The 13171-nt window shown below is 36.6% G+C and overlaps 2 protein-coding genes across 10 annotated transcripts; one reads left to right on the top strand and one right to left on the bottom strand.

The window, feature by feature from the left end:
• Window positions 1–429: 429 nt before the first annotated feature.
• On the bottom strand, window positions 430–5415 carry LOC122290110 (general transcription factor 3C polypeptide 6-like). Of its 9 annotated transcripts, none has more exons than XM_043097657.1 (7): window positions 4786–5363; window positions 4427–4606; window positions 3429–3485; window positions 2313–2432; window positions 2033–2083; window positions 1233–1284; window positions 430–836 (listed from the first exon to the last, which is right to left on the bottom strand). In XM_043097657.1, exons 4-7 carry the CDS (start codon window positions 2427–2429, stop codon window positions 640–642), a joined length of 417 nt encoding a protein of 138 aa, XP_042953591.1. In that variant the 5' UTR covers window positions 2430–2432; window positions 3429–3485; window positions 4427–4606; window positions 4786–5363; the 3' UTR covers window positions 430–639. The 9 variants fall into 9 exon arrangements, with proteins under 9 accessions (XP_042953591.1, XP_042953593.1, XP_042953587.1 ...); XM_043097653.1 differs by having other exon boundaries at window positions 649–999; window positions 1130–1284; window positions 3429–3502; window positions 4786–5375; XM_043097652.1 differs by having other exon boundaries at window positions 649–999; window positions 1130–1284; window positions 4786–5374.
• Window positions 5416–5626: 211 nt separating this feature from the next.
• Window positions 5627–12650, top strand: LOC122290108 (nuclear/nucleolar GTPase 2-like). The gene is made up of 11 exons (XM_043097650.1): window positions 5627–5956; window positions 6492–6625; window positions 7359–7488; window positions 7678–7838; window positions 8256–8357; window positions 8466–8570; window positions 9323–9451; window positions 10335–10475; window positions 11506–11606; window positions 11961–12018; window positions 12125–12650. Exons 1-11 carry the CDS (start codon window positions 5725–5727, stop codon window positions 12518–12520), a joined length of 1689 nt encoding a protein of 562 aa, XP_042953584.1. The 5' UTR covers window positions 5627–5724; the 3' UTR covers window positions 12521–12650.
• Window positions 12651–13171: the final 521 nt, after the last annotated feature.

The following is a 13171-nucleotide window of genomic DNA, read 5'->3' as shown; positions in this document are numbered from 1 at the left end:
GTGGTGTCGGTGCATGCGTTGGATTGGCTTGCGTATTGATGATTGGGTCATCCCCACCCTGAAGCAACAAAGCGCCGTGATTGATTGCCCAATACAATACAATATTCATTACAGAAATGTTAATTCACCCATTAAAAAAAATACTTTATCCGGTATCCTCTGAGTGATTAGATTTTAGAAAATAAATCCTGACGTGAATTTACTTAATATATTATATTTTAAAAATATTTTTATTGTAAAAGAAATTTATCATTTCGAGTCAAATTATATTAATTTGTGTATTTAATTTTAAAAAATATTAAAAAAAAAACCATATAAATGAAAGAGATACCGAGGGGCGAGGTGCTAGCCTTAACGACCAAGCCAGTCAGAATCAAATCAATTGAACTATTGCTTAATTCAGCAGCTGATTCAAAACTTGGCCTAAAATGCAAGGAAATGCTGTAGGGGGATCTCGTTGTTATATCATAGGATGGTGCAAAGAAGTACCCATATCTCTCTGTTTTTTTTTCTCTATTTTTAAAAACAGAACCCAGTAGCGTCATAACTTGTCCAATCAGGCCCAAAGCTTAAAGCTCATGCAACGGCTACAGTTCCCAGTTCAACATTCTGTGTGGATTTGGGAAACCAAAGAATTCTTCACACTTGCTCAGTCTGCTCAGATGTTGCAAATTGATCGTCAGCATCAGGTGCCAATCTAAACTTCAGAATCTTATGAAGCCGTGCCACTGGTTTTACATCCTTGCTTCGCGCTCGACTTGGATCTATTATACATTTTCCTGAGAAAAGGTTTGCTTCGGATGGTCCTGTCTCTTCGTGAACCACTGGGGTAGCATCTGCAAAGAGAAGCGGATTTAGCACACATCCTTTAGCCAGAAAAGACAGCAGTGAGGCTGCAGGAATGATTTTATAGACGATTGCTCTTGGATCAAATAGGTCAATGTGACTTCTTCTGTCATATGGGGGGGCTCGAGTGCTCGACCAAGGTAATAAAGGCAGCTGCAATAACCATCATTCTAGTGATATTATATACCAAACTTCCCTTCTACAACACTAACAAGCAAGCATTTCATGAAAGTGAAATTAAGTAAACAGTAGTATAAATACTCTGGAACAGAATCTACCCTACATATGTTTCGAAATAATGGAAGTGGGGGGAAATTCTGAATCCCTCTTAACTTCTTGGGAAACAAACCGAGTATGAAATGTTACAAGGAACCAAAACCATTCACCTTCTTCCGTGAAAACCAAGCATGTGCCAATTGTTTCTTCATATTCACCTATCTGTAAGGAGACCAGTATTAGTAAAGGCTTAAAAGGAACCATGACTCAAGCCTCACAAATTAACACAAGAATCAACGAGGAAACAAAAGATAAAACAATTGGAGTTCATGGTACCAAAGTACTAAATTCTACTTAAAGTTTAGTTATTCCATCAATGCATCAACTTCAAAAACCAATATCGAGTAACATACTAACTACCAATATAATGAATAGATCAAAGCTAAAATTTCCATCTGGAATATCAAGGAGGAAGTAAAGATTAATTCTGACTATCGCTAGCTAAAAGCCTAAATTATAATTGTCTATCTATATTTTATGAAAGACATGGCCATCTCCACACAAAGCTGATATCATAAGTTTTAAATCAAGATTGTCATTTCACTCCAGAAAAGGACACTTAAACAGAAGTATTTATTGTACTATATATTTATGACCTTATCTCAACAAATGATATTCAATAAAATCTGCCTCACATATTGCCTTATTTCTGGGAATTCTTAAACAAAAGGAAATGAAGAAAATTACTGTCAGACAAAAATTATCCCAACAAATATTAAGACAACAATTTTGTCTGACAACAACTCCTAAAGAAAGAAAGAAAACATATATTCAAACTTAAAAAAAGAAAAAGAAAACATATATTCAAAATCTGGAGGGGAAAAACACAACAAAAAAAAAAAAAACACCTGTTTAGATAATTAACTTCACACTCAAAGCAATAAAAAATTATCATAGGAAAAAAACTCACCAACTTCAATTTGTCATCAATAATTAATACTGGATTCAATGTGTCCAGGCCCTAAAAATACAACGAATGGTAATGAGATTTGAAGAAACTAAAACAGATCCATGTGGAACTGAATCAAAGAACAAATTGAAATTGGGCGAAAGACTTAGAAAAAATTCCAACTACCAAAAAAATATATAAACTCAAAATGTTGCTGAACATCAACATAGAAACTCCATAAACACACACACCCCACATATATTATTTTCAAATAATGATGTCGAGCATGTCTAGAACTTACAGAGAGAACATATGGTGCATTTGACGGGATGTCAAGTTGCCCAGAAACACTGTTGAGATCAAGCAATACGAATTCTTCTTCATCCCCTTGATGATGTTGCACCGAGCTTACCTCCATATCCTAAACATGTTGAAGGGAAGTCAGTTTGAAATGTCAAGCATTGTGTTCACCATCAAAGTGTTAAACTTCATACCAGAGGCAGAAATCAAGACTCATTTTCTTAGAACTCTATACAAGTAAATGAGCAATTGAACACTCGATCTTACTTTTTCTTTATTTGTTTTTCAGGATTTCTATCACTTCAATTTTGCAATAATGTGTCTTCTTGAGGACTCTGACCATTTCTTTTCAAACCCAACAAGCAAATTGAAGTAGAAATACAAATCCTCTAAAAAAAATTTGTTCTAGGTACCTTGTGTTGTGCATATCAATGCAAGTACAGAAATGAACAGCTCACCTGACCTAATGGACAGTTATGAAAAACCTACTCCGAACAAAAAAAAAAAAGACAAAAAGTAAAGCAATGAAAAAAAAGTTCAAAACGAAAATATATGCACTAAACATCGCTCCCTTAGAGCATTGGCATTGGATTAGCCATCCCAATCTTTAAAATTTGACTAATATGTAACTTTTTTGCTTTTAGCTAATCACTTAAAACTTGAAGTCTACATTAGATTAGCCATCACACTCTCTATAATAATAAAATATTATTATTTTTTATTATTTATATTTCTTTAATTATTTTTTATTTGTTAAATACTTTTTATTTTTATTTTTATTGTCAACTAGAGAAACAAAAGCATAGAGATGCTAACTATCATGGGATTGACAGGTTTTGGATGCACATTCAGTTTTTATGCATCCAAAAAACTGCCTGCCCCTTTTTGGACATTCACAATGCTATGGGGAAGAAGTTATCCGATACAAGTAAATTTACGGACCACTCACTAAATTTACAAGTAAATTATTAGCCTATATGAGTTATTTGTGAAAATAAATTTACAGCTTAAACTTACAGCAGACACAAACACATATACCAAACAATCGCTTCTGTCATAAAAATTTTAAAATATGGATTGGCTATAAGAATGGAATAAAAGGACACTTGAAACTTACAGCAAACCTCAGAAGAAAGCAAGATTCTCCAACACCAGAATCTCCAATGAGCAAAAGCTTAAACTCAAAAGACACTTCAATAAGAAAATATCATGGGAAAAAATAAGTAGTATGTTACTCCAATCTTAAAAAGTAAACATGGATAAAAGCCACAAAGCTGATTATCAGCAAATGAATTGCACTGCAACACATGCATAGATTGCCTTCAAAACCAAAATTAAATTTCATGCGTGCTACTGTAGCTAATGAATTCATACAACCCTAGTCAAATCATAGCGATCCCAATACTCAAAAGACCTCAATCAAACTTGTCAACTACCATCTCTGTCCTCATTTCTTGGGTTTTCATATCTTCGATAAGATTAAGAATGCAACTCTTCGTGACAAAGGTAAATCACTCCTAAAATTGGCATGCTCCCATACTCACATCAATTTTCATTAGGCTTTTCCTGAATAATATTTTGTGGGTATGGCCAATAAAATTTTCCATATTTTTTGCTTATGGCCACTAGAATTTTCCAAACGAAACATCTCAGTTTAAATAATGGGATAGTTATGAAGAGCATTCGCTTGAGAAATTTGGGACTTTCGTGATTTTCTTCAGAGACAGTGAGAGACGTTGTTGGGTTTCAATGATTTTCTTTTTTTACGACAATGCAGCATCCAGCTTGAGAAATTTGGGGGCTTTTGTGGGTTTTTTGGGTGTTTATGAGTGGTTGAGAAGGGTTTGTGTCTTGTCCTTCAGGGCTTATTAAATGTAGGAGAAATGAATGAGAATCCGGGGAGAGCGTCGTAGTGTTTGGCCATTACTGCAGAGAAGCGGACGCATAGGCCTGGTGGTTGTATTGGGATTTTCTTTCAGCTTTTTTATTGGAACCCCATGTGAGAAAAGCTTGGAATAACAAGAGAAAATATGGATAAAAAACCATATCTAGTCGGGATTCATGATTTGAAATGGCAGTACCGAAACTGAAAGATAAATAGAGCAGAAAACTCACCTGTGAAATAGCGACGGGCACTTGTCTATGATGGACGAGCTCGACGGGAACGGGCTGCCGACGGGGACGAAGTGGCGATGATGTTGTTTATGGCTCTGAACTATTGTCTTCAACCGGAAGTGTTTATGGCAACGGGGAGGAGCTGGGGAGAGATAAAACATAGAAGGAAGAGAACAGAGCCTAGCCGAGGGAAAGAAACGAAATAGGGTTTCAGGAAATAATAAAAAACGCATATGACTTTGCTACAGTGGCCCAAATTCTGGTGCACTGGCATTAATATAGCTGCACTGGCATTTGGAATGCTCTTACGCATTAAACAATTCGAGAATGGAAAGAGAAGGGAGGGGGGGCATGGTTACCGAGAGGTACACGGCCGAAGGAGGATGCAGCGTTGGGCGACGTCCGTTTGAACCTAGAGGGGTTCCGCGTGGTTTATCAGCAAAACGGAGTCCAACTGCAACTCAGTGGCTCAAGAGTGGCTGATTGGCGGCTTCTGTGCGAGATGGCAGTGGAGCTGGGCTGGTTTTCCGAAAATAGAGCGAGAGAGAGAGAGAGAGAGAGAGAGAGAGAGAGAGAGAGCGCGACGGTCACAGACAAATGAGCGCGAGAGCTTGAGGAAGAAATCCAACCTGGTCTCGTCGGTCTGTCTGTTGAACTGATAAGGGCTGGGCTTCCGATGGCAGCTGTATTGAGTAGCAGGGAAGAGGAATCGTGAGTAGCAGAAGTACAATTGCACCGCCAGTGTGTGTCCGAAGCGCCTAAAAAGGGACCATGGTGACTTAAGCAATGTCTAGCCGCGACGGTGGCTATGGCGGGGCTGGGGTGGCGTGGAGAGAGAGCTTGGGGTGCGTGAGGGATGGAGTTCTGCGCCGCGATACAGTACTCGCAGAAAGAAGGTGGTCTTCACTCTACCGCACACAGATACCGTGGGTGGAAGGATAGGCCCACTTATCCATAAAAAGGCTTTTGAAACTTTCACGAACCTTTCCTTGGGCTTGGTAGACTTTTCCCATCTCAATCCTAACAAATTTGGGTTTGGGAGTTCCCCCACTCGTGTGTATATATATAGTATTTTTTTTCTTATAACTGGGCCGACACTAAACTGACCCAAAACCACTAAGGTCCAGTCCAACACTATTCTCGGACTATGGTCGTTGTTTATCGGGAAAAAGCAAAAAACCCACCCTCTGTTGTTGTTACTTAAACCCCAGGCTTCTTTTTTAGTCGGAGGAAAGATCGGCCGCTATTTCTTCCCCCAGTTTCCCAGCGACCAAGCAGACCCAAAAACTCTTTCTAAGATGACAAAGGCAGCGAAGGAGAAGAAAGTGAACATCTCCGGAAAGCCGAAGCATTCGCTGGACTCGAACCGTAAAGATGGGACCGATGGCTCGCGTAGCGCCGCCACGGTTCGGCGCCTCAAGATGTACAACACGAGGCCCAAGCGGAACAGCGCAGGAAAGGTCCTTAAGAACGAGTTTCAGTCCAAGGAATTGCCCAACACTCGAATCCAACCCGACCGCCGCTGGTTCGGTAAGATACGAGTTTTTGCTTATGGCTTATCTGGAAAAGATGAGGTGCTTATCTGTGATTAATGGTTGACTTGGATGCATGAATTTGAAGGGAGATGACAGTTTTTTGTTGAATTTTTGGGGTTTAGTGTCTGCCTATTGATTGTATTAACCGGTGCCTATAAGTGTTCTTGAGAAATAATGAACTGTTATTTGATTGATAATATATTTGGTTGATAATATATTTATTCATCAAAAACTTAATAATTACAATCAATAGGCACCGGGGAAGTACTTATTACAATAAACTTATGGCATAAAGGTAAGATAATATATTACTTATTATAATATATTTACTTATTACAATATATTGTTCGGGGAAGTACTTATTTATCGAAGAATTAAAAGCCTTTATGCACGGAGACGATACTCTAAGGCATGGAAATTTGAATGATCCAGCGTTTTCCCACTAAGAAGCAGAAAATGCTTCTGATCTTTAATCCGGTGACAATTAACAAACTTGCAATTTTCATGGTAACTTTTGGCCGAGTTTGTAGGGAATACTCGAGTTGTGAATCAGAAAGAGCTTGAATTTTTCCGTGAAGAACTTCAAAACCGGATGTCCAGTAACTACAATGTCATTTTGAGGGAGAAGAAACTACCCTTGTCCCTCCTGAATGATCGCCAAAAGGTATGCAGGGTTGCTTAATTTGAGCTCCCTTTTCAATTTTTGAGCAGGAATCTGAAGGTGAATTACGCATTGTACACCCAAAGAAAAATGGCAAATCTCTCGCACTGTTTTTAGCCCAACTATAGTTGTCTGTCTCCTTTCATGGAACGTTTGTTTTCCATGGTCACCTTTTGTAGGACATAAGGACTCATGGTTAACTTGAGGTTGGTTGATAATATATTTGGCAGTGGATAGATGATTAAATTTTCAAGTGTTAATCAATATCGTTTAACAAATTTACCTGATTTAGATGTGTGCAGTCCCTGCAATGCTTGCCTGGAGGTTAGACTGCTTCTAAGCTGACTCATCAAATGATGAGCTTGACTTCTGCCAAGTCTCACTTGAGGACTGCAAATTTTCCTATCTTGTTGGGAATACGATCTCTCACTGTGCCTGTTGCTTACATCGTAGCTAGGTTTTTTTATAAGTAAAAAGAAATTCTCAAAAAAAAAAAAAAATCTCTAAATGACTTGTATTAAGTTATAATATAATGCCTCATTATGAATGAGAAACATACTTGACAAAAAAAAGTTATGAGAAACTTGGGCCTCTTTTGTTTATTATTGCCAACCTCCAGTTAAACATTAACATGATTTATTTTTCAAGAAATCTTCCTAGGCAGAACTTTAGTTTTTTTGCAGAAATTACCATGCATTTGCTTTTCTAATCAAGAGGATTTTATATAACTTTGAAGCAATCCAGAGTTCATCTTCTTGACACTGAGCCATTTGAGGATGCATTTGGACCTAAGACTAAGAGGAAGCGCCCAAAGCTATTGGCAACAGATTATGAGTCATTGATTAAGAAAGCTGATGGTTCTCAGGGTATATGAATGCTTTTTCCCTCTCTTTTCCCTTTCTTTCTCTTTTTTCCATTTACTTGGTTGTTCTTTTAGGGCTGGATCATGGTTGGAACGGATGTGGAAAATTTTTGTATAGCAGCTGATATGATAACTCATTTTAATCAAATTTAAAATAGTTATGTATTAAATATTATTTTTATTGATTGCTCAGATGCCTTTGAGGAGAAACATGCTGCTAGTGCCTCTGTAGAAGGAACTGAAGAAGATGGACTTAGGGATCTGGTTCGGCATACAATGTTCGAGAAAGGTCAAAGCAAACGTATATGGGGCGAGCTTTATAAAGTAATTGACTCTTCTGATGTGGTTGTCCAGGTTTGTGTTTCTTTTTTCGCCTGGCTGCAATGAATAAAGTTATTTTTTTACATGGGTTAGATTTAGGAATTATATGGTGAGACATTGAACTCGTGCTTCTTTTTGCTATTAAAGAAGCATATGTTAGGGTCCTTGATGTTTTATGTTCACAGTATTGCTTGCTTCAGCCTCCTCCACGTTATTTTGCTTAAATGTCATGGAAGGAGCCTGTTACATGGATGGATAGAGTAATCAGATATTTCTGTATATTAAGAACTATAATTTTTTTTAACCTATCAATGATAATTGCTTATGCTTGCTGGCCATGCTTGTTCATACCAAGGTACTGCTAGTAGGACACATTTTGCGTAACTGAACATCTTTCCTTCCCTCTCCAGTTTTCTTTTGTTTCCTTCAATTTGTTCTTATGCATTTCAGGTTTTGGATGCAAGGGACCCACAAGGTTCTAGATGTTACCATCTAGAGAGACATTTGAAAGAGCATTGCAAGCATAAACACTTGATTCTTCTGTTAAACAAGGTTGGTTTCATCTTACAAATTGAGACTTTTATGAGACCGTTAAGGATTTCCTTATTATTCCATGTTCCCACCTGAGCTGCTTGAAGATTTTAATACCTGTTTGTCTAGTGCGATTTGATTCCTGCTTGGGCTACAAAAGGATGGCTTAGAGTGTTATCCAAGGAATACCCTACTCTAGCATTCCATGCAAGCATCAACAAGTCTTTTGGCAAGGTACCCTTCTCAGCTTATGTGGTCAAGATAAGAACAGCTAAGTTCTTGAATTCTAACAACTTGTCATATGCTTTGCATATTAGTCATTGTTATCTCCATTTAAAATCTATTTCCGTAACATTATCACACCTTTTCTTTACAGTGCCATATTGCACACTTTCAATTAACAATCTCCTTCATTGCATTTATTTTGTTGAGAAAAGAAAAGGGCTTTTAGCTTTACAGGATGTGCAGTTTTCTATGTTAAAATGGTCAATACATGTAACACCCCTTTCTAATAAGGTTAGTAATGCTACTTCATTACATTCGATACCGCAAGGATTAAGAATTCTTTAAACGTTAAAATTCCTTTTATATAAGTTTAAAAGTTACAAATACGATTCTCATGTATACATCATGTGTACTTGGGCTATGCCTTTTTTCTCATGAATAGAACTTCTTATTACTTATAAAAAAAATTCTAAATACAAGTGTGCAATTGATCAACCCTCTTATATAACTAATCCAACATATAAAAACTATGGATAACAATAATGCCATAAAACAAGTCTAATCAAAATCATTTTTTATAGTTAAGTCTAAACAAAGATCCTAATAGCATATGTGATAAACGCTTATTCAATTCTTCACTTAGTCAATGTCTTTGATTTGTTTTTAATATAGAAGCTGAAAGCTTTGTATAAGTTTTTAGATATGTTAATTCTTTTGGTTCCAATGTTTGTTTTTCAAAATTGTATCTTTGTTGGAAACAGGGTTCTCTTCTGTCAGTATTGAGACAATTCGCTCGGTTAAAAAGTGACAAGCAAGCTATATCTGTTGGATTTGTTGGGTATCCTAATGTAGGAAAATCTTCAGTTATTAACACACTGCGTACAAAAAATGTAAGATTTCTCTCTCCTTTGCTGCCTCCAATGTTGCAGTTCTCTGACATTTTTTTATTGGTACTTTTTTTACATTCTCAATGCAATTTTATCAGAGTTGCAGAAACACAAACACCAATAATTATAGACATGCATGCATATTTTTTGCATAGACATAATTCTATAAATACATCTATATCTTCTGGTTATATGCTGTGGATTGCTTCCAAATTTGTAGGCTTGGTATTTCTTTTGGCTATCTGCTGTGGTAGACTTTGATTATCTTGATTATCCCGTAATGTTAGGATATGTGAATATGTTATATGAGCTCAGGCATCTAGTCCTAGACAGATAATCTGTATACTCCTGCCCATACATTCAAAGCTCTGTGCTTGTGGTGTTATTATGTGGGGATGTTACTCAGCCTACTGCATGGATGACATCACATGTGCTAGTGTGGAGCTATCATTATGAGGCTAAATACAAGAAAATCATAATTAAATTCATGTTGCAAGCTTCATGGCTGTAGTGGTGGTTGTTAAAGCTAATAATTTTTTCAGCCTTTTGTCAGTGCAAAGTCTTTTTTTTTTTTTTCTTGTACAATCTTTGTAATTCGGATGTTGTCTTCTCTGCTTCAATGACACCATTGCAAGAGGATTTCTCCAGATGCTTCACATTGTGCAGAGCATTGACATTTAATATTGCTGTCACCACTAGGAAGTTTTCTTGCAAAGGACATAGTCCAGTTGTTAGGATTTTTTTATTTTAGTATTCCTTGATGAGGGAGGGGTTCAATTTCCTTAGCTATGAGTCAAAAGTGAGTCCAGTTTTAACGAGGATGATGATTTTGCTACTTTAATGGTTTTGATAGCTGAAATATTTGTGTGCCTTTTTTTCATGCAAGGTTTGCAAGGTTGCTCCAATTCCAGGCGAGACTAAAGTGTGGCAGTATATAACCCTCACAAAGAGGATCTTCTTGATTGATTGCCCTGGGGTTGTTTACCAAAACAGTGACTCTGAAACAGATATTGTACTTAAGGGTGTGGTATGTTCTAATCATTTGCTTCTATAGTAAATTTTGTAAACATTTTTGAAGCATTGATTTGCTAGGAATGAGCCAATGGATCAGTGTCTTCATGATTGAGTTGTGCTACATGATAGTCCTTTATGTTAAAGTGACTTATGATAGGCCTCATGTTCAAAGGGTAATTAATACATTAGATTTAGCAAGTGAGGATACTAAATGGAGTTCAACATTGTCAAGGAGTGATAAGTTCTTGCATTTTATAATGATTTCATTGGGTTCTAATTGTGATATTTATTAGTCTTTTTGGAGTATGCGTTCGGATGTGGTTTGAGCTTCTTTGGGTAGTTAGAGAGGCAAGAGATTACCATACTCCAAATTTATTATACGAGGATTGTGAATGGGATCCCACATTGTCTAGTCCTTTTGGAGTATTAAGTCTAGATGTGACTTGGGCTTTCTTTGGATCTCTGTACACAAAATGTCTTGAACTTGAGTTAAAACGTTTCGATTAGTTTAGTGTTTCTTAGGACAGAAACCGATCTAAACTCATGCTACCCCACACAAAGGTCATATAAACTTATGCAAACTCACATCTCAATTTTCCAATTAAGCAGAAGATTGTTGTTTGGAAATATATATCATTATAGCTATTCTTCCTAATATTTGGTCTTGGCCTTGTATAACAATATGTAAACATCTCTAATGGTGTCACAACTTTATTTTGATTTTGGCGTTCAAATGTTTTATCTTTAAGTTTTTATATATTTCACTTGCTCAATGAGAATGGCTTCATTGTATCGATAAACTAATAATACTTTATATCTTGTGTTTGGGGCTTACTTATATGGATTTTACTTTATTATATATGGTCCTCTCCCTTGCTTCCCCCCAATTTTTGCAATGTTGGATCTTTGTTAAATCATTTATTGCGCCCTAATTCTTTTGAAGCCAGGGAGTTCTGCTGTGTGTGTATTTGTTTCATATTAATGTTTTTCTGCGGCTTATTGAGCAATGTCTTTTGAAAATAAGGATTTTTCCTTGTTTCCAGGTACGTGTCACAAATTTGGAGGATGCTTCTGAACACATTGGAGAAGTTTTGAAACGTGTAAAGAAGGAGCACCTGAAAAGAGCATATAAGATAAAAGACTGGTATGTCACTCTCTCTGTAGTTGGAATCTTAGTGATATCATGGCACTTGACTTACCTTCCTTAGAGATGCATCAATGAGCAAAGTTTCAAATATTCACATATTACCTGTTGCTTTCAATTAATTTCAGGTGATTGTCATCTTTGAGTTTGACTTTAGTGAATTAGAGAACAGGGTGGTTCAATATCTGCCTTGTTTTCTAACCTAAGTATCTGTGACAAGTGCAGTAAAGTGCAATTACTTTGTTGCAACACTTTATTTTACTTGCTTTTGTCTATGTTTCTGTGTGAGATTACTAATCCTTTACCCAACACTGTCCTCAATATGTTAACTATTTCTTATTGTGATGTTCTCAGGGATGATGAAAACGACTTTCTGGTTCAGCTATGTAAATTGACTGGCAAGCTTTTGAAGGTTCTTCTTTTAACTTAAATGCATAACGGTGAAAACTTCATGTATTGCTATTGAAATAAATAGTTGTGCTTCGTGACTGACTCTATATTATGAATGGGCTGACTAGGGTGGGGAACCTGACTTGACGACTGTGGCAAAGATGGTCCTCCACGACTGGCAGAGGGGTAAGATACCCTTTTTTGTGCCTCCTCCACGACAAGACGAGTCATTGGAGGAACCCAATATTTTTTGTATTGACAAAGATGAAGGTGTGGAGAGTAGTGAGGCATCTGCAGCTTTTAAAGCCATTGCAAATGTTATATCATCCCAGCAACAAAAAACAGTCCCTGTTCAAAGGGATCTCTTCAGTGAGAATGAGTTGAAGGGCGACACAGATGCACCACTTCCAGCTACTGAGGCTGAGACATCCAAGCAGCTCCAACCCACAATGGGTGATTTGCCGGAGTTGCTCCCAGCAACTGAGGAAAAGATTTCCGACCAGCTTCCTGCTAGTGAGTCATAGGTTTTTGTTTTGTATCAGGTTCGACAGTCGTCTTTTCTAGTATGGGAAATTTTGTTTTTCTAATTTACAGATGTATTAAATTGCTAGTTTGTCCTAATTATACCATATTGCAAGGTTGTTCTTTTCTCAACATCGTGTACAAGCCAGGAAAAGTCAGGAAAGCATACTTTAAAGGAAAATGATTTGCACACAACATGGTATTAGGTAAATGTGTAGGCATTAGGTGTTAATTCAAGCAATAATTAAAGGAAAGCATACTACTGCTTTGCATACCTAAGCACTAGTATTTGTGTAGGTATTAGGTAAATGTAAATGCAAATCAAGATTTAACTAACAACCCTACTAATTTGTCTTCGTTGGAAGAGGTAAATGTATTTTTTTGGCTATACTAAATCTACTTATTTGGAGGGTTACTATTTTCCATCTATTGCATATTTTATGTGTTATCTCTCCTCCAAAATATTATTAAATTATTAATTAACATGTATTCAATATAATTGTAAAGAGATATGATAGTTATAGTCTTAATTTCATAGGTGTCATGCAATTACTTTTAAAAAAATGAATAAATAAGAATTTATATGAAAAATATATATTTTTTTAATGTAGATTTTACCTTTTTTTGAAGTGACAGTATTTACGTATTTTATA

This window comes from Carya illinoinensis, chromosome 12 (genome assembly GCF_018687715.1).
Source record: "Carya illinoinensis cultivar Pawnee chromosome 12, C.illinoinensisPawnee_v1, whole genome shotgun sequence".
Lineage (NCBI taxonomy): Eukaryota > Viridiplantae > Streptophyta > Magnoliopsida > Fagales > Juglandaceae > Carya > Carya illinoinensis.
Note: the sequence above shows the minus strand (reverse complement) of the source record. Positions and strands in the feature narration are given on the sequence as shown.

Bases quoted from the DNA above. Each gene is read 5' to 3' on its own strand.
- LOC122290108 (XM_043097650.1), top strand. From the start codon at position 5,725: ATGACAAAGGCAGCGAAGGAGAAGAAAGTGAACATCTCCGGAAAGCCG. The intron at 10,476-11,505 runs GTATGTTCTAAT...CCTTGTTTCCAG, and splicing joins ATATTGTACTTAAGGGTGTG to GTACGTGTCACAAATTTGGA. The intron at 12,019-12,124 runs GTTCTTCTTTTA...TGGGCTGACTAG, and splicing joins TGACTGGCAAGCTTTTGAAG to GGTGGGGAACCTGACTTGAC.
- LOC122290110 (XM_043097656.1), bottom strand. From the start codon at position 2,429: ATGGAGGTAAGCTCGGTGCAACATCATCAAGGGGATGAAGAAGAATTC. The intron at 2,084-2,312 runs GTAAGTTCTAGA...TTGTATTTTTAG, and splicing joins ATGCACCATATGTTCTCTCT to GGCCTGGACACATTGAATCC. The intron at 1,285-2,032 runs GTGAGTTTTTTT...GTCTCCTTACAG, and splicing joins TTGATGACAAATTGAAGTTG to ATAGGTGAATATGAAGAAAC.